A 20295-nucleotide genomic window follows, 5' to 3' on the forward strand; every position below is an offset into this window, starting at 1 on the left:
AACTTTAGTCTCTATATTTAGATACTAATTTAGAGTATTAAATATAGACTACTTACAAAACTAATTACATAAATGAAAGCTAATTCGCGAGACAAATTTTTTAAGCCTAATTAATTCATAATTAGATAATGTTTACTGTAGCATCACATAGGCTAATCATGGATTAATTAGGCTCAATAGATTCGTCTCGCAAATTAGTCCAAGATTATGGATGGGTTTTATTAATAATCTACGTTTAATATTTTTAATTAGTGTCCAAACATCTGATGTGATAGGGTCTTAAAAGTTTTAGTCCCATCTAAACAGGGTCTTAGAACTTTATTCACTCTATTATAAGATTTGGCTCAATATTGTTAACAAACCAAACATTGACAACAAAACTTTACCCCTATCAACGATTTGGTAGTGCAAAATTTTACTGCCAATATACTGGAATTTGGAAGGGTTGAGAACCAATGGACTATAAAGACATTAATTAATTAGATCTCCCTTGAAGTGTGGTTTATAAAACACATGAATTAAAGAGTTTGTGTTTGGAAGATATGTAGGAAATGAAATATAGAAATTTAGAAGAAATTGTTTTTTTATGAGTGTGTGCGCGAGAGAGAATGCATGGGGCTTCTCATATAAAAATAAAAGCATGAAGTATGAATTCGTTTAGTTTGGTATGAGAAGCAAATTGTTAGTTTTTTTTGTCAATCATATTCCTTCGTTTCAAAGAAAAAAAAGACGTGGATATTAGGGAATGGCTTAATCATATTCCTTCATTTCAAATAAAATGATAGGATTTTTTTCCCAAACAATTGAGATCCACCAAACTTGTGTTGAAATCACTTCAATCCAAATGAGTCCTAAGATCTCCGATCACATATCTCCCTACAAGGATTTACAAAACTAACGAGAACCTGTTGGTTTTCATGAGAACTAGATTTCTTGGTCCAGCTCGAGGACACAAACTACTCGGTTTAGCAGAAGTTTTTTTTATAAAATAATCAAATTAATTTTAATTTTTGACAAAAAGATGGTTGTGTTTCACCTGTAGCCAAAATTTTTAAAACACACTGGACCAAGTTTTGTGAATGGTTTGTTTATGTGAACTCCACCCCCTTTTGTTCTGCGGTACCATCGTGAGAAACGGTGTACACGTTGATATTTATATACATGTCCATAAGTTCGGGCTACCAATTAACTCATGCCAACTTTCCAATTGAGGACATTGTTCAGGGTCCAGGGTAGCAGCCAGCCGGTGCTTGCTAAACGCATTTCCCAAGTTTATCACTAGCTAGACTAGTACAGAAGCGGGATTAACCGGACCTACCCGTGTCTCCTCCTCAGCACGCACACCTATTCGCCTAGCCAGACACGCGCGACCAATTGCGCCCGATCGATGGCCCGCGGACCGCGGAGAGGAGAGAGAGCACGAGACCACCACCACGCGGGACCTGCCGCGCAGCGTGTCATTGCCCACGTTTCCACGCCTGAAAAATCCCCCTCCGTTTTCTAATTCTACCGGTAAATCCCCCTGCACGATCTCACTCACATTCTCACCACCACCACCACCACGCAAGTGGAAGGAAGTACTCCTACACAACCTGCGCGCGCTGCGCCGGCAACCAAACCGGTCGTGCCGTGGCGTAGCCGCGGTGCGCGCGGGACGACCGAGCGCCGCTCCGGGATCGGGGCCGCTTTGCACGTGACGGCGCGAGCCAAGGCAAAGCAGATGCTTGACGTGCGGATTAGAGTATACAAAACCATCCATCCATTCCATCCATCTACCCGCAAGAGGACTGGAAAGCGGACAAAAGAGAAGCCGAAGGCCAAGCGACCAGCAGACCATGCTACACGTGGGACCCAACATGGGAAAACAAAATACTCCTCTATGAAATTATATTCTCCTCTTCCTAATGTAGTACTGCGTGATGATTCAGTACATACGATACGCAGGAGACATGCAGCCCCCACAGTAAAACGCTTTCGACTAAAGCTAATCGAGCACTAACAAAGGAGGAAAAAAAATAAAGATTGGTATTTGAAGATCCAATCCCAGCAAGAGAAAGATACAGATTGTTAATGGTTCTGTAAAGAGAGAAAAGAAGCAGGCACTAAGCAACCCCAGGGCAGCATCCAACGACGGATTGCTTTGTGCATTGTCAATCAGTACATCCTCTTTAAATAAAAATGTACTAGTAATAAATCAGTACATTGCGCGCGCGACCCAAACACGGTAGGAAAGGCCCAGGCTTTAACCGGGAAGCCCCACATGTCAGTGAACGCAACCTGATTAGTTTAAGCCACCGGAATGCTGTTCGGCGACACTGATGTTCACATCAACTGGATGGTTGGTACGCAAAGTATAGGATTCCAGTTCAGAATGTGTCTTGTGTGGAATATTTTCTTTCCTTCGCTGAGCACCAACCTACCACAACCTAATTGTTTAACTCATTAATTTCTCCAGAGGCAACAGGACTACATGATATCTTTATACCATCTAAGTTTTTTACACTACCAGCTACATAATGTTGAGTTTTTTTTAAAGAAGAAAAATAAAGGTCCATCTAATCTAAAGTATGGTTTCTTGGTGAGTGAGTGACTGAGTGGGTACCTACAAATAAAAAGAGGAGGAAATGCTGCGAAAGAGAGGGGAAAAGAGGGAAAAGAAGCAAAACGGAAAGCAGATTCTGATGCCACGTGTGAGGGAGACCGTTGATCTCCACCGATGGATTGCATATGGTACAACTCCGAAACCGAAAAATGGCGGCTTTCTTCCTCTCTCTCCCCTCCCTCCCCTTCGCTCACTCTCTCTCACTCTAGAAAGCAGCAGCAGCTGCTGCAGCTGCCTTGGTTGGCTCGATTTTAATTTTTTGTTTTTCTTTTCTTCTGCTGTCAATGCCCCCCGCCATCGCGCGATTCGTCGCGATCGCGGCGGTGTTGCTGTGTGGCCATGTCGCGGTGGCCGCTGAGTCCGGCGGTGTCGGCGGCGGCAGTGCGAGGAGGGTGCTGCATCAGCCCCTCTTCCCCATTGAGTGGACTCCTCCACCATCGCCGCCGCCGCCGCCTGCACCGGATTTTACCTCCGACCCCAGCACTCCGCCGGCGCCTGACGCGCCTTCCGGCGACTTCTTCCCTCCGGCGCCACCGACCACGACGACGCCGACGAGCCCCGGAACGACTCCCTCCCCGACCACCGTCGCCGCCGACGTCTCGAAAACTCCGTCGGGGTCCGGCTCGGGACACCACGGAGGCGGCCCTACGAAGGCGACCATAGTCGCTGCCGGGGCGGGCGCGGCTGCCGCCGTCGCGCTGCTCGGCTTCGCCTGCGCGTTCCTGATCACCGGCCGCGCCCGCCGCCGCGGCGACTCGCAGAAGCTGCTCGGCCCCGACCGTGCCGGCGCGCATCGCAGCGCCGCCACCTCCGCCGCCGACTTCCTCTACGTCGGCACGGTGGAGCCCACCACCCCCGCGCGCCACCACGGGCCCACCACCGCCGATCTCGTGGGGTCCCCGTACCGCAAGCTGCGCAGCGAGCGGGCGCGGCGCGGGGTGAGCCGCGACGAGGACGCCGACCACCCGAGCCCGGAGCTCCGCCCGCTCCCGCCGCTGCGGCGCGCCGCAACGCTGGGCTCCTCCGACGAGGACGGGTACTACACGCCGCGGCAGCTCTCCGGGGGCTCCGGTGGGGGCGGCGCCGCCGAGGCCTGGAGCTCGGCGAGCGCGTCCAGCCCGCCCACCACCACCACGGCCTCACGCCGCAGCCTCCCCAGCATGACCAGCGACTTCTTCCCCCCGGTCGCTGCCATCGCCGCGCCACCCGCCCCGCCCCCCGCGCGCTCCCGCCGCACGCCCCCGCGCACGCGCTTCTCCACGGGCTCCACCCCCGACACCAAACAGGTGACCTCGCCGTCACCGCGGCCGGTGCAACCCTCCAATGCACCCCCACCTCCACCTCCACCGCCACCTCCCCCACCACCACCGCCACCGCCGAAGTTGAATACAGCGCCGAAACCACCTCCACCACCACCACCACCACCATCCGTGCCGTCAAACAACAATCTCCCAAAGCCGGCGGAGCCGCCGGCCGTGCCGACATCGAGGCGCCGGTTGCTCAAGCCTCTGCCACCCGAAGGGCCGCGCATTGCCATGCCGATGCCGATCACCGCGGCGACGACGGTGGACAACAACGGGAGCACGTCAATGCGGGAAGGGGACAACGCCGCCGCCGACGACGGGGGCAGCGGCGAGCCCCGGCCGAAGCTGAAGCCGCTGCACTGGGACAAGGTGCGGGCGACCTCCGACCGCGCCATGGTCTGGGACCAGCTGAAGTCAAGCTCATTCCAGTTGAGATTTGGTCCACACTACTGAATGCCGTGATTGCTACAGGTTTGGTCTTTGAATTACGCGTGTGACGTTGAGGCGTTCCTTTCAGGTTGGACGAGGACATGATCGAGGCGTTGTTCATGAACAACTCGACGCCGGCCGCGCCGCCGAGAGAGGTCGGGAGGAAAGCCGCCGGAGTGCCGTCGTTCCGGCAGGAGGAGAGGGTGCTCGACCCCAAGAAGGCGCAGAACATCGCCATCCTGCTGCGCGCGTTGAATGTCACGCGTGAGGAGGTCTCGGATGCACTGTTGGATGGTGAGTACTTAGTTCAGTTTACTGCTTTTGACATTGCATTGTTAATTCAGCGTACCACGATAGAATCATCATTTCATTTTTGTTGGTAATAGTAGTCGCTATCTGATTTGATATAGTATTTGGTAATAGTACTTAGTTGTGTTTGTTTAGCACATTTGTTGCTTTGGTAGGATGTTTTATTCAGATTTTGTTGCTCGGTCCGTACTTTCGATGATATTTTGTTTTGTTTTCTTGGTGGCATGCCCGTTTGATAGTGCTAGGTACTTAGGAGCTGTTGAATTAACAGAAAAAGTCAGGTCTTGATAATAAAGACCTCAACAGAACTTACAGTGACTTGGAAGTTTGAAACATCCATCATATGTTACATTGAACATTATTTTTCTTTATGTCGTTGTCGAGGTAATAGTAATACTACTCTCTATACAGTATACAGCTGCAAAATTTATCGAGTTAATAATATTGACAACATCAACGGCAGCTAGAAAACTATCAGTTATCTTGGTTGTGCCTGTTTTAAATTCGAATTGCACAACTTTTCCTTTGGAAACAAAACAAATTGGAAAACTAAACTTGTTGTGTTTCGTGAATCCTAAGTTCTCTCAAGCCATCGGTGTTTTTCTCATTGTTATCATATTTCATCTTTTCTAAGCAATCACATTCTTAAAAACTACACTGTCTGAACCAAAATCTTCCTCATCCTCAGAAGTCAGAACAATATATGAACTACTCCCTCCGTTTCACAATGTAAGTCATTCTAGCATTTCCCACATTCATATTGATGCCAATGAATCTAGACATATATATCTATCTAGATTCATTAACATCAATATGAATGTGGGAAATGCTATAATGACTTACATTGTGAAACGGAGGTAGTAGTTTTTTTCATTGCGGCATACTGTAAATCTGTAATTTAGTATGCCATCTCTACATGAGGGTGTCCAGTGAATATGTGTAATTTCTATTGTTCTTTTGAGCAGGCAATGCTGAATGCCTGGGGAGTGAACTTTTGGAAACATTAGTCAAGATGGCTCCTACTAAAGAGGAAGAACTGAAACTACGAGACTACAGTGGTGACTTATCGAAACTTGGTTCTGCCGAGCGCTTTCTAAAGGCTGTGTTGGATATACCTTTTGCCTTCAAAAGAGTTGATGCAATGCTATACCGAGCCAATTTTGAGACTGAAATAAATTACCTAAGAAACTCTTTTGAAACTCTGGAGGTATGCTAAGTCTTTTAGTTTTCCATGTTGAATATCATCACCATTTTCAACTATTAAACCTACAATTAGCTGACATTTCTTGTCATGTTTTTACTTTTTAGGCTGCTTGTGAAGATCTTAGAGGCAGTAGGTTGTTCCTAAAACTCCTTGAAGCAGTGCTGAGAACCGGAAACCGGATGAATGTTGGGACAAATAGGGGTGAGGCTAAAGCCTTCAAGCTTGATACTCTCCTGAAACTAGCAGATGTCAAGGGCACTGATGGTAAAACCACATTGCTCCATTTTGTCGTCCAAGAAATTATTCGGTCAGAAGACGCAAAATCTGAAAAAGAAAGTGCCATGATTAGTAGCTCTAAAGATGACCGTAAGCATGGTCTCAAGGTTGTATCTGGGCTCAGCAGCGAGCTTGGAAACGTCAAGAAAGCGGCTACCATGGACTTCGATGTGCTTCATGGTTATGTCAATAAGCTAGAAACAGGTCTTGAAAAGATCAAGTCAGTCTTGCAACTCGAGAAAAAATGCACTCAAGGCCAGCGATTCTTTATGTCAATGCAAGACTTTCTGAAGGAAGCTGAAAGGGAGATAGAGAGAGTCAGAGGTGAGGAGAGGAGAGCTTTGGGGAGAGTGAAGGACATCACTGAGTACTTCCATGGCGACACCGCGAAAGAGGAAGCGCATCCTCTGAGGATATTCATGGTGGTGAGGGACTTCCTGTCAACGTTGGATCAAGTTTGCAGGGAGGTTGGCCGGATGCAGCAGGACAGAACAGTCATTGGTGGATCGGCTAGGTCATTCCGCATCTCAGCAACATCCTCATTGCCAGTTCTAAGTCTCTATGGACAACGGAGAGAAAACAACTCCGATGATGATAGTTCATCGTCATAGGGTAAGAAGGATAAGGAACATACTGAATTTTGGAATGAACATAGACGCACAAACTTTTACAGCTTATAGCAGATGCAGCAAATGCTACATTGCTGCTACAATGACGATGACAAAGGAAGCACATGTGTACCGTGGGGAACACCATGTTTAGGAGAGATCAGGGGTTTATACACTTGGATCATGTGGAAATTCTTTTGTACAAAAGAATAATAATTATAACAAAGCTCTTTTTGTTGAGTAATTTGCAATCAGCAGGCTGAGAAAAGAGTCTCACTTCAGTAGTATCTTGCAGTTGCTTGCAAGATAACTGCAATCTTCTTATGTAATTATTATATTCATCTAGTTTGCCAACTAGTAACTATAACCTGGAGACCATTCACAGATGGTAATCTTTAGTCTGTGCCCATAATCTGTTGTTGTCTTAAAAAAATGAAGCAACTTATATTCAGGCCTTCTCTGCACTTCCCTCTTTCAGATTTGTTGGCCATATGCTGGGAGCCTGGGACAATAGCAAATCTCTCTCATTTTTCGACAATACTCAGTGGATGAATGCCTTACATCAACATCACAAGTACTGCATAACATGGGCTGCAATGGCCATCCTTCCAGATATCTTCTAGCAAAGCAAAGGTAAAAAAGAAAAAGTAAACCATCACTATGTTTGTGATGGATGTAAAGTAGCAGTCGAGTGAATAATAACTGCCAGCAAAGCGACCATCATAATCTGCTCCATCGCCAGCGCCCAGCCTTCTTCGTCGCTGTCACGGCCTTTGCTCTGCAATGTACAGGAGATAGTAGATAATAAGTGATGAATCGAGCATGCCATCTTTGCGTAGAGGTAAAGAAAGCAATGTGGGTCAGCATCCATCCAGCATAGCTACGGAGAAAGTATCCATCTGACCATTTTTCCCCTCTTCTCGTGAGAATGATTCCAGGACTCATGATCGACTTTGATGAGTCCCTCTCGTATTCTTGTCTGCAGATGAACAGAGGCTCTACATCTGGGAGAGAAAACAAAGGAAGCATGCCATTCTGCAACATAGGGAAGCAATGGGCAATGGGAAAAAGAAGGCTTGATGGGTCCATTTCGAATGGTGGTGCCATGATAACCTACCCTTTGAAGTAGTAATATTTTAGTTGTATATGTGGGTGTAATGGATTGGAGGGGATTTACATACTTGCGCTCATTGAGGAAAGTAGTTTGATGCTTGAGTATTTGATTACTTGGTGTGTTCTTTTCAAAGGATTAGAATGGTGGATAAATTCACTCGGTTCTCGAGTTACTAAATGGCATGATTTTTTTTATTTAAATTTATTAAATATCGATTTAAGTTATATTTTAACTTTACAATATTTAATTTGATCTATGTGTTAGGCCGTGAGGAGTAATTTAGTAAGGGCTATAGCCACTAACAAACTATCCGACCCAACCCATAACACCGCAGCTAAACATAATAGGAATAAGTTCACTTGAGGATTCTTATCTTGTTATCGAGTTTTAAAATCGTCCCTGAACCAGAATACCAGATATAACACATCCATAATCTTATAAAATCAGGTTATATTGGGTCCCAAGACAATATTAAGGTGACTTTGGATGACGTGGCGCTATAAGAAAAATAAAAACCCATGTGAGATTTGTATGTCAGTGAAACAATATAGTATTCTTCTTATTTCTCTCCCCATCCTTCGGGTCTCGAGTCTCGGCGGCGACAGATGTGGCGGCGGCGTGCGGGGTGAGGAGATGGCGGCCGGTGTGCGGCGTGCCTAACGACGGCGGCGAAGGAGGCTCAACAGTCGGCGGAGGCACGCCGCATGCAAACCGAGCATCGACGTCGCTCGCTCTTCCCGCGGCGGAGTGGAAAGGACCGCGACCAACAGGGAGAGGAGCGGCTTCCACGGCGGATTGGAAGGCCTCCTAGTCTCCTCCTATGGCGTGCTCGGTGGCGGCCGAACTAAGGAGATGGCAAAGCCCATGCCACGCACAGCGGCGAGGAGGACGTACGTGCCCATGGCGGAGACGCTGAACCGCATCGTGGATTGGTTGCCGGACTATGACGCGAAGGGGAAGAAGTGGAGGCGGAGGACGAGTGTAAGTTATTTTAGAAGACAGAGATCCCTATAAGGATTGTGAAGCAATGGACAATCCAATTTATCTTTTACTACCTCCGTTTCAGGTTATAAGACGTTTTGACTTTGGTTAAAATCAAACTGCTTCAAGTTTGACTAAGTTTGTACAAAAATAATAGCATTTTCAACCCAAGACAAATTTATTAAGAAAATGGGAGCGAATTTTCCAGGATTTAATAGCTTTGTGCTTTCAGTGGTAAGTGACGTACCTGTCTACAGCGAGGCGTCTGTGGTGACTTCATTAATCTCCAGGATAGATTTGCCAGCCCAGTCTTCGAAGATGGCAAGATGCTCATAGGGGTATGGTTTGCGTGTGTGTTGTGAGTATCTGCGTTGTACCATGTAATTAAAAAAATATTAATTTAATAAAACTAATTTAATATTATAAATATTACTATATTTGTCTATAAACTTGTATTTGAAGCACAATGATGTGAAAATCTATGTCTCGGGAATAATGATGAGAAAAGCACAATGGTGAAGCAACGCAAAGCTGGGATCAATCGCCCTGTTGAAATAATTTTCCGCTAACAAAGAATGGATTCTTTGCTATTGGGTACACTGTAAAACAGATTCTCGCACCCTGTAAAAATGATGATTTTTATTTTTCATTCGATGTGTAATGGGCTAGTCTGGTACCTTGATTGGGTACAGTTATCATTGGCATAGACGTCACCCAACATGTTCTTCACTGCTGATTTGTCGTAATTCTGAAATCTGACTTTCTGAACATTAGCCGATCTCCCTGATGCACCATGATATACCACCTACGTTTTAGCAGAACTCGTTAGATCATCATCCTGGTTTTGCCAAATCACAAGCACAACGCGTCCTGAATTTATTGCAAATACTTTGCAACATCACAGCCAGGTGATATCAGATACTCCCTCCGTATTTTAATGTATGACACCGTTGACTTTTTAACTAACGTTTGACCATTCGTCTTATTTAAAATTTTTATGCAAATACAAAAATGCTTATGTCATGCTTAAAGAATATTTCATGATAAATCAAATCACAATAAAATAAATGATAATTACATAAATTTTTTAAATAAGACGAAATGTTAAATGTTTGTTAAAAAGTCAACGGCGTCATACATTAAAATACGGAGGGAGTAGTTTGCATCATCAACATCACAATCAGATATAAGGAGTATTGTAAGCCCAGTAGTGTTAACTTTGCGATATTTTTGTCTCGTTTTTTGTCACTAATAACCTGACTTATTACCCAAGTTTACAGTGTTTATGGACCATTGTGTTAGGCCTTGATCGAGGAGTAATTTAGCGAGGGCGACAGCCACTAGCAAACTATCCGGCCCAGCCCATTAGACCGCAATTCCAGGGATGGATTTCGAACTCGGGGACAAGTTGAGGGATCGAAAGTTAACTTATTCCAAACCGTAATACTCGCACGGGCTTTAACGCTGTTTGGGCCACGGCCCAAACATATCCCCTGGTGGGTGCGACTACCACCCATTTCAGCAGCAACTCCGGCGATCGATGCCGGTTGCCCTAGCCGCCGCCGCCGTCGCCCGCTGTAATTTCCCTCTCCATCCTGGCTCTACGTTCGCCGGATCGATGCTCTAGCGGCTTAGCGGACAGGTATTAGTTCGTTTTTTTTTTGTCCTTTCCTGGGCGTGTTTTAAATTCATCTTTTGCTGCTGGTTTTCATTTTTTAGAATATATGCATCGATGCTCTCTGCGAGTTCTGCAAGAAAACACAAGAGAGAAGAAGCAACGATCTTCTTCTGTGATTCAAAGCGATAGAAGTCAATGGAATCTCCCTTCTTTTCTTGGTTTCCGAGGATAAATTTCATAGGTTTTCATAAGCGACTGCATGCAAAGAGCTTAGTGGATTTCTTTAATATATCTCGTAGTCTGTCATGTTGCCTCACAAAACTCTTTCTATCTACGACAATGTTTTTTGAAGCAGATCTGTGTCAACTACTAATCAGCTGTGACCAGTTGCAGCAACTAATTCTGCATCTTTGTAAACTTCGGGATTCGTCAAAGCTGAAGTTGGATATGCCAAATTCAAAACTCCGCCTCGTTGAACTCTATTCGTGCAGTATCAAGACTGTAGAGTTTCTCTGCCTCCCTAAACTAGAGCATCTATTATGTGAATCTTGGTTCTTTTCAGTTGCCCCTTTATCTTTTGGTGTGATTCCATGTCTTGAGGGGTTAAAGCTTGTTTGTGCTGCGTATAGTAATCAATCAGGGTTCAAATTGACTGATCTTATGTGCGGTGCTTCAAATGTAAAGGATCTTACTTTGGATTTCCAAGGAGAGGAGGCAAGTTATTTTATTACATGCAAAATCATCGTATTTACTGTCATGTGGTGGTGGCTGATAGCCACATGTTTATATGCAATTTAGACTGAAACTGAAAGAGCATTTTAAAAGCACCTTTTATGTGATTAGATGTTGATGGCAACTACTGTTTAACTTCTTTCTCTTGATCAAATTTCAAATATGTAATACATGCTCTCAGATTATCTTTTAGAGTATATTTGTGTTATTACTATCGCGACTAGGGTTATTGAGTACATAATGATTGGACTGATTAAGAGATTTTTGTGCTTACAATTAATTCCTTGTTTATTTTGTTAATTTTGCATAGATTTGGATTAAATTTCAAGGAAAAGAACTACGCACCGCCTTGAACAAGATAACAAAGTTGCTTCTGCATGGCATCTATGTGAAATTTTTTGAACGACTCACACGAGACGGTGCGAAGTTCTATTGATAGAGCAGGAAAAAAAAGTATAAGATTACAACCCTGGAGAGTCGTAAGCAGGAAAAGAAAAAAATACCACCACCCACATGACGACATCGCCAACACACACGCCCAGGAGAAGGCTAGTACCGGATCGGCCGCCGCTAAGCGTGGCCGACCGCTAGTAGACCAACAAAGGCACGGCTGGCGCACCGATGCTCCACCACCGCACAAGCTTTGCTGATATGTGGGACCCCTGCACCGGCGTCCCCCGCTGGCCAGGCTTCGTGCGCCGAAGACCGCGCCGCACCCACCGGCAGCTCCTCCTCATACCTAGGTCGCCTCCTCCACCGCCGGCCGCGCCTCTCTGCGCCAAGCCGGCCTCCTCCAACGGACGCGCCTCTCGTGCCAATCCGGCCTCCCTCCATCGGCCGCGCCTCTCGCGCCCAGCCGGCCTCCATCTCCGCCGCCCGCGCCTCTCGCGCCGAGCCGGCCTCCGCTGCCATCGGCTGCACTTCTCTGCGCCAAGCCGGTCTCCGACCCCTTCACCGAACGATGCCGCGCCGGCCAGCTACAGCCGTCTCCCATGCCCTCGGTTAGTCAACCGAGGCCGCCATGCCTCCGGTGACCGCAAACACGGTCACCACCACCACAGCCTTGGTTGCCGAACACCCAGCCACCTCGCCCCCGACTCCTTCCCCGCCGCCGACGTCGCCACTGCCTCCAGAGTCATAACCGCCGTCGCCGCTGCCACCGACGCCAACCGCCGCCTCTGCAAATCGCTGCTCCGCCGTCGCCCTCCACCACCGAACAGCTAGCAGCCCGACGCCATGTCTTCCGCCGCCGTTGCCAGATGACACGGCAGCCACCACAGCCGCCACCGCCGTCGCCAACTGCCATCGGCCAACTACCGCCGCTGCCGTCGCCACACCGTCGTCGCCGTCGCCGACTGCTCCCATCCTCCAGATCCAGCCGAGAGGCACGGATCTGGGGGCACCGCTGCCGTCGCCGCCAGGCATCGAGCCACCGGCCACAGCAGCTGCGCCTCCGAGCCTGCCGCTGCTGCCCGTGCTTGCTCCGCCGTCACGCCTGACGCCGCCGCCCGGCCGCCCGTGCCTGCGCCACCGTCGCGTATGCCACCGCCTGTCGCGGCCGCCAGCGCCCACGCCTCGCCGACGCCGTGCCCGCGCCTCCGTGACCGGATCCAGCTGCGAGCGCGCCAGATCCGGTGGTGGCGACGCCGGATCCGCCGCCATGCGCCTCGACGCCGGCGCCGCTCCGGTCGGCCACCGCCTTTGCGTCCACCCGCGCCAGGAGCTCGGGAGATGGCCGCCGCGAGCCCAGCCGCCGCCGTCCTCGCGAGCCGCCGGCTTTGCCGGCCGCTCGCTCAGGCGACGGCAAGGCAGAGGAAGGGGCGGGGAAGGGCGGCGGCGGCGGCGGCTAGGGTTCCGCCGCCCGAGTCGCCCGACGCGGGGGGCGACGCGGGGGCCAGGAGAGAGTTCCCTCACGGGACATTCATTCATGAGAAAAAAAAAATCTATGTGAAATTTAATCTCCTATGGACATTGGTTCTACTTGAATCTGCACCATCTGTTAAGATTTTTGGTGTCAAGGTACCTTATATCTTTTTTCATTGTTTATTTATCATGATTTGATTTCAGCTATGTTCTCATTAAAGTCTTTTTGATGATAAGTATGCATGACGTCAAATATTTAATTCTTCTCATGTCTTGAATTTAGGTGTGGAACCATTCATGTGACCAGGATACTGTGGACAGAGAAATATTTTCTGAAAGAAGAAATGATTTGTGGGATGTTGCACAGTTGGATAGCTCGGTACATTATAATCAGCTAGGGAAGTTAAATTTTGGTGGGTTCAATCCAACAATAAAAGAACACTTGGATTTGGTAAGAACTGTCATTGAGCGTGCTCCCAAATTAAAGTCAGTTTTTTTGGAAGATAGAGAACCCTGTAAAGGCTGTGAAGCAATGGACAACCCAATTTATCCTTCAACAATATCCATGTTTCCACAAAATGAAGATGAGAAAAGCACAGTGGCGAAGCAACTCAAAGCTGGGACCTCTCGCCCTGTTGAAATAATCTTTTGCTAATAAAACATGGATTATTTGTTATAGGGTACGGAGTACGAAAATGCTTTATACTTTCCCATGATGCACTTGAACGACATGCATGACTGCGTGAGCAAGCGCGGCCACTCTGGGCTGGACCGATTTTGGGTGCAACAAAAATAGTTTTTCATTTTTTCAACTTATAGTTTTTCATTTTTGTATACCAAATGTTTATGTGTATAAAGTTTCTATGCAAAAATTTTATGTGTATAAAGTTTTTATATGGAAAGTTTGTGTATAAAGTTTCTATATGAAAAGTTTGTGTATAAATTTTTAAGTTGATTTTTTTAGTTTTGCATAATGATTCTGGGTGGAATTTTTTTATTCATGCATAGTATTACAGTGTAAACTTTTTAATTCCATATAACAGTGTTTTTTATGTAGAGTATTTATCACTAGAAGTTCTAATCTAGTTCTATATTAGATATATATAGAGTTTCATGGTGGGCTTGGTGTGCACAATGAACATGGGCATAGGCGATTGTGTGGGTTCTAGGAGTGTGACGGGCTGCGTGCTAGGAGTCCCCTACGGAGTACTTGTAAAACATATCCTCGCACCCTTTAAAATGATGGTTTTTATTTCTATGATGTTTCATGTGCTTGTCTACTACATTGATGATTGGTCACAGGCCATAATAATTATAAATTTTGACTTGTGTCTGAACTTATTTCCCCGGTAGCCCATTAGCCGGTCTTCCTGAATCCACAGCAATAATCTGATCGATGATCTGAATCAAACATGACTCTTGTTTCTCTCATAGCCCATTAGCTGGTCTACCTGCATCCACCGCAATAATCTGCTTGATAATCTGAATCAAACAGGGCACATGTTGCCTTGATTTACCTTATAAACTTGCACTTCGTTTACAGTTTAAATTTGGCTTGAGAGAGAGCTTATCTTGAGGTTCTGTACAGATTTTTTGTGATACTACATATGCCAAAAAACTCGTGTCTTGAGACTCTGCACAGATATGTCCATGCATTATATTCCCAAAATCGACGTCGAGGCACCTTGTTTAAGCCATGGCACAATATTTTCCAGGACTATGATTACCCAAAATTTTGACAAACTAACCCTTTTAAAAGAATTGTATTTTAAAAAAATGAATCGTGCCAAAAACTAATTGAAGAAATGAATCGTTGTCTTGATGGTGCTTAACTATAACGTTTTAGCGCTACAAATATAGGCACTGAATGGCACGGTTCATTATTAAAAATAACTTTTTATAAGGATCATTGTGGCAAAATTTCAGCTAAGACTACCTTTGTCACTACAAGATTCATGCGGTCATAGTTTCATGCAGGGCGGATCCAGGAACAAAAAAATTGGAGGGGCTCAGTTACATAGTATCTTCAATCTCTAGCCATTTAAGAACCTTTACTTTATCATTCACGGTGAAAAAATCGAGGGGGGAGTGTTCCGGGGGTATCCATAGATTTTATGGGTGCAGGGGGGACCACGTTGGATCCGCCCCTGGTTTCATGTCAATATGCCATGCTTTCAAGCTATGCACAATCCAAAGTTCCAAACTTCTGAGGGGTAACGTCCGCAAATTTGTATCACAACTAAGCTTGCCACCATAGCAAACTGAAATCTAGCTAGTACACTCAATAAAAGTACTTATCTACTTCGTACTTTGCATTTCACAAGAATTATGATCAATAGTGATAATACAGTCAAACAATGACACATTACTGATGATGTTAATGTATGCTCAGTTACAGAGAGACGACCGCAATCCCCCCCCCCCCCCCCCCTCTTCTCTCCTCTTTCTTCTCGAACTCAAACTGCTGCGTTTTGGCACTCACAAACCAAGACTCGCAAGTCGCAAGAGCTACATAGCTAAGAATATTAACGCGAGGGCAGTTTACTACCGCGTACAAATGATTTTTGTTTGCAATTTGGTTGCTGGGTCATTCTTGGCATCTGGATTCTCCATGTTTTCTTCATCAGAGCTTATGTTGTCACATTGGCCACTGCCTGCAGCACCTCACGGGCCTCTGCCAAAGCAGCAGTAGTCTGGACCAATCCTAGAGCATCTTAAGTTCTATCAGCTGGGCTGACAAAGTATGAACCTGGGAGGAACATATGGGCACGAGAACCTAACCAAATAAAATAACATTCAGCAAGGTCCCAAATGTGTGACAGCATGAGGGATTAATAATAAAAAAATCTCGGGCACAAAATATATTCCACCAAATACATGAACATGAAAAATAATTGAAAAAGAGCTAAATGTACCTGAAATTGCATATCGACGAACCAAGGGGCTTCCATGCTAAAGGAGATTCTAGCCTGTGCTGATACCTGGGGTATCAGCCAATCTAACAAGAGCCACGGTTCAGAATTTCAGAATGACAAATTAACCGAAGGAACAAGGATCAAATAACAATCTCTTCAGGCTTCACTAGTTGGAAACAAGTGGGTTTAATTCCCTAATGTATTCTTCATCACTAGGATTCTATTCAACATTTCAGGTGCTAATTCCAGTAAAATAGTGTTTAAAAGGCTTATGATAATTCATCTGATAAGAAAGTGTTTTCTAGTTTCTGACTAAAGATGGAAGCTCTTGAAGGAATATTTTGATATCATAGATAAGAATGGGCATTAACTTCGTAAGTTTTGTATTGGATTAGGTATCTAAGTAGATATCAGTAAAGTGAAGTATGCCACCACTGAACCTGCAAGTCCCAGTTTAAGTTTTGGTTTAGCAGACTTCACAACTCTTCAGAAGCATGCAGGAGTACGAATTCAATGCATTGATGCTTGCTAATATCAAGAAAAGGAGGAACTCATCACTCACTAGAGATCAGTTTCCATAAAATTAATGTGATTTAATTTTCACGTAATCTGAGAAATGTGAAGATTACCAAACAAAAGAATCTGATGCAAAACAACAAAAGAATATGTGATAGTGTGAAGTCTTACATGCTCACATATTCATAATGCACATTTATGCAGTGTGAAGATTTTTCCATGATGAGTTCTGCGGGCTTTGATTTAGCACACATTCCTTCCTTACACACTGATGACAAAGATTCCATATATGTGTTCAGCTTCTGATTCATGGCAATTTAGCCATAATCTGGGGAAACGAGATCATCACCGATGTGCTCAATAAGAATACTTGCAGGTTGCTGCAACAAACAACATTATAGATAAGAACAAGATCATCGGCAAAACTTATTTGCCATTTTGCCCCAGTCTGCCCATCCCCCATATTTCATAGATGCCAACATGGTTAAAAGGCACTTGCTACACTCAGACACTCAGGGCATTAACTTGGTTTAGTTTAGGATGTAATGCTAAATTTACTGGACTTACACCTGCTTCCAACTGATCCATCTCATAAATTATAAAGGTGTTGCTACCTTTTATCCTCAATGAATTATGGTACTACAAACAAGCTAAATATCATCAGAAACTGGAAGTAATTACTAAATTGCCTGACAGATCATCATAAGTAGTAGCTACTTTTGTTGCAGAACGGCGTTCAACTCTTGCATTCATCTGCAGAACAAAGGACTAGAAGTAAGTAGTAGTTGCTAGCACAAAGAAGCTACTCTATTGAGCCCCTTAAAATTTCTTGTTATATCATTTTCTTTTCGGTGCAAGCTAGATGGACTAAAATTAAATACAAATAAGTAATTTTCATGGCATTACTGTTCCCGACATTGCTTTCCTATACGTCCAGGCAAAGCTTGAGCAATGGTTAACCATTTCTTCGGTCCAAGTTTGTTTACCATCTGAACAATGATCTCATCTTCCTGAAAAGGGGAACATGTCATTGTGAGTATAAGATGACTAACCAATATTATATAAGAAATGAAAATAAATGGACTAGCATGCTTACTTCTTTGGACCATGGCCCTTTGACCAATTCAGGGTGTAGAACCTTTTAATTGCCACCTGTGCAAGCATTGTACATCGGTTCTATTCGCAAGCTGGAAAATTAGAAGGTCCTCTGTCAAAGCTTGGATTTTTAACAATATACAGGAACCTCATCAACAGGGTAGGAAAAAGAATGCCAGAGAAGCATGACTAGAGTGTAAGCTAATGAAACAGCACAATGCTTTACTGTACATGAGTTGTGATAGCATCAAAGAGGGGAAAAAAATGCTTGCGTGGCTTAAGATATCCTACTGCACTGAAGTACTAAACAATTGTAGCGCAAGGTGGGCTTGAGAACAATATGGTAAAAATGTATTATATATCAAGTATAATATTGTGAAATATTACTCCTGTTACAACCTGACATGTATTGACATATAACTGTATGTAATCACAAAGCTAATGTGTAAAAATTAAAAAAAAAATCCAAGGGAGTCCAACATATGCATGGTAGGCTATATAAAATGCAGTGATATAGATACCAAAGGTCACACTTTTGAAGGTGCTCCCCCTATGTTATTTCATCTCTCAAAAAAAATCAGTAAAATGATATATGAATTGGACTTTAGAAGGCTATTTTGTTTATATTTTCCAGCATACAAAAAACAACCGCAACAAAGTTGAAGAAAAACAAAAAATATGACAGCTAAAAGATAGTAGAAATACTATGATAAAGAGTAAGGACAAAGTATGCCAAATAGAACCAATGCACTAATAGAACCAATGCATCCCATTGTATGTCTGAACAGCTCTGAAACGCACCTAACTTTTTCCCAATTCTTCCCATTGCATGTCTGAATAGCTCTGGACAATATGGCAGCCTCCATTGATCAGCTAAAAGCTAAAACAAATGGTATGGTTTCCACTCTCCATTTGTTTCTACGACACGACCTACATTTTAGCTGAAATGGAGACCAGCTGCAGACCACGTTCAATGACTTCAATCAGCTAATCAATGAAGACAATCAATTATATAATTGTGAGCATTGTTCAATCTATCCATGTCATCCTGATTTTGCCAAATAACAAGCACAATCAGATATCCAGACAAAAGATCAAAACTTTTGCCAAATCAGAAGCACAATCAGAGTCCAAAGATCAAACTTTTGCCAGATCACAAGCATAATCAGAGACCAAAGATCAAACTTTTCCCAAATCACAAGCACAATCATATATCCAGTAGATAGGAAATGCATCACGAAGGTTCATCGCAAATACTTCGCAACATTCATCCATTGGTAGCCTGAGACAGTTAGTAGTACGATCTAAGCCTCGGTACCTTCTAATTAAGCAACACTAGACGATAGATAGCATAATAGCATCCCTAAGCAAACATTGACTATAGGCATCAGTGATCAGTGGAGTTGGCCGTTGACGTAGTGGCGGTGGGGGTCATCGGCGCGGACACGGTCATGGAGTCGCGGGCGAGGTCGTCGACGCGGCGGGGGCGGGGGCGGTCGATGGGGCGAGGGCGGCGCCGATCGTCGCAGGGGCGGGCGGCGGCGGGGCGTCGTCGGCGGCTGGCGTGTCGGCGGGCATCTTCGCCTTGACCTTGTCGAAGATCTTAGCCATCGCAGCCTCCTCCTTCTCGGAGAACACGACGACCTCATCATCGCCCTCGTCGTCGCTCGCGATCCCGGCCTGGATGCGCTTCTTCTTGTCATCGCGGATGATCTTGCGATGCGGTTTTCCCTGGACGCCACTGAAACGATCGAAACGCAACAAGGGTTAGCAGCCCGCGAAACCAGATGAGATCTAGAGCGCTCGCGCGCGCGCGCGCGAAGCCTTCTTACCGACTCTCGGCGCTCCGGGACCACTCCATCGCGACTCCGGCGGCGGCGGCGGCGGAAGAATGGAGGCGGCGCGGTCGGGACTTGGACACTGCTCACTGCTCTCCGTGTCTCCCTGCTCGGACCAGCAACTCGAGGTAGTATATATAGCCATCGTATTGGGCCGGCCCATAAACCCTGGGCTGGAAATGTTCGTATGGGCCACACTAGGCCCAAATTTTGGGCCCATGAGGCGATAGAAAAGCAGCCCAACCACGAGTTCGCCGGCGACATCTGCTTCCCCGAGGATCGACTCCGGCGAGTAACCATCTTTCTCCTCCCGTTGTACTCCCTCCGTCCCATAAGTGCAATCATAAGTTTCCATGTCCAACTTTAATCGTCCGTCTTATTTAAGTATTTTTGTTGTTATGGGATGATAAAATATGAATAATATTTACTTGTGACTTATGTTTTTAAATTTTTTTAAAAAATTTTCAAATAAAACACACGGTCAAAGTTGGATGCGGAAAACCGTGGCTGCACTTAAAATGTAACGGAGGGAGTAATAAAGGATCGAGTTATCCGCATCCGTATTCCTAAGCTTTAACAGATTTACGTATCCCTGAGAAAAATTACTTATAACCATCCTGGTTTTTGAACAAAATCGACTATCCTTAAAGGTCACACTAACACTTGCACTATCACAGAGATGGGTGTAGTGCGCAAGCACCATTGCAGAGCAGCTACTCCAAGTCTCCGAACACTACTACTTGCCCCTCCAGAATTGTAACAGCTGGAGTACGTAGATAAGGGAGAAGTGAATTGTAAATGGTCCACTCAAGTATTCAAATCCCATTAGTATGTAGATAATTGAGAACTGAAAAATAAATGATCGGAGGTTTCAGCAGTTCCACAAAACAT

General features: G+C 45.4%; 3 protein-coding genes across 3 annotated transcripts; 1 reads left to right on the forward strand and 2 right to left on the reverse strand.

The window, feature by feature from the left end:
- Window positions 1-2756: 2756 nt before the first annotated feature.
- LOC4331986 (formin-like protein 8) lies at window positions 2757-7268 on the forward strand. The gene is made up of 4 exons (NM_001417354.1): window positions 2757-4334; window positions 4424-4629; window positions 5610-5851; window positions 5953-7268. Exons 1-4 carry the CDS (start codon window positions 2887-2889, stop codon window positions 6733-6735), a joined length of 2679 nt encoding a protein of 892 aa, NP_001404283.1. The 5' UTR covers window positions 2757-2886; the 3' UTR covers window positions 6736-7268.
- A 4258-nt stretch (window positions 7269-11526) lies between these two features.
- Window positions 11527-13124, reverse strand: LOC9268683 (uncharacterized). The gene has a single exon (XM_015772381.3). It carries the CDS (start codon window positions 13104-13106, stop codon window positions 12180-12182), a length of 927 nt encoding a protein of 308 aa, XP_015627867.1. The 5' UTR covers window positions 13107-13124; the 3' UTR covers window positions 11527-12179.
- A 5610-nt stretch (window positions 13125-18734) lies between these two features.
- Window positions 18735-19512, reverse strand: LOC9271258 (uncharacterized). The gene is made up of 2 exons (XM_015774756.3): window positions 19399-19512; window positions 18735-19307 (listed from the first exon to the last, which is right to left on the reverse strand). Exons 1-2 carry the CDS (start codon window positions 19425-19427, stop codon window positions 19016-19018), a joined length of 321 nt encoding a protein of 106 aa, XP_015630242.1. The 5' UTR covers window positions 19428-19512; the 3' UTR covers window positions 18735-19015.
- Window positions 19513-20295: the final 783 nt, after the last annotated feature.

This window comes from Oryza sativa, chromosome 3, assembly GCF_034140825.1.
Source record: "Oryza sativa Japonica Group chromosome 3, ASM3414082v1".
NCBI classification, from domain to species: Eukaryota; Viridiplantae; Streptophyta; class Magnoliopsida; order Poales; family Poaceae; genus Oryza; species Oryza sativa.

Bases quoted from the DNA above. Each gene is read 5' to 3' on its own strand.
- LOC9271258 (XM_015774756.3), bottom strand. From the start codon at position 19,427: ATGGAGTGGTCCCGGAGCGCCGAGAGTCG. The intron at 19,308-19,398 runs GTAAGAAGGCTT...CGATCGTTTCAG, and splicing joins TCCCGGAGCGCCGAGAGTCG to TGGCGTCCAGGGAAAACCGC.
- LOC9268683 (XM_015772381.3), bottom strand. From the start codon at position 13,106: ATGAATGAATGTCCCGTGAGGGAACTCTCTCCTGGCCCCCGCGTCGCC.
- LOC4331986 (NM_001417354.1), top strand. From the start codon at position 2,887: ATGCCCCCCGCCATCGCGCGATTCGTCGCGATCGCGGCGGTGTTGCTG. The intron at 4,630-5,609 runs GTGAGTACTTAG...TCTTTTGAGCAG, and splicing joins CTCGGATGCACTGTTGGATG to GCAATGCTGAATGCCTGGGG. The intron at 5,852-5,952 runs GTATGCTAAGTC...TTTACTTTTTAG, and splicing joins ACTCTTTTGAAACTCTGGAG to GCTGCTTGTGAAGATCTTAG.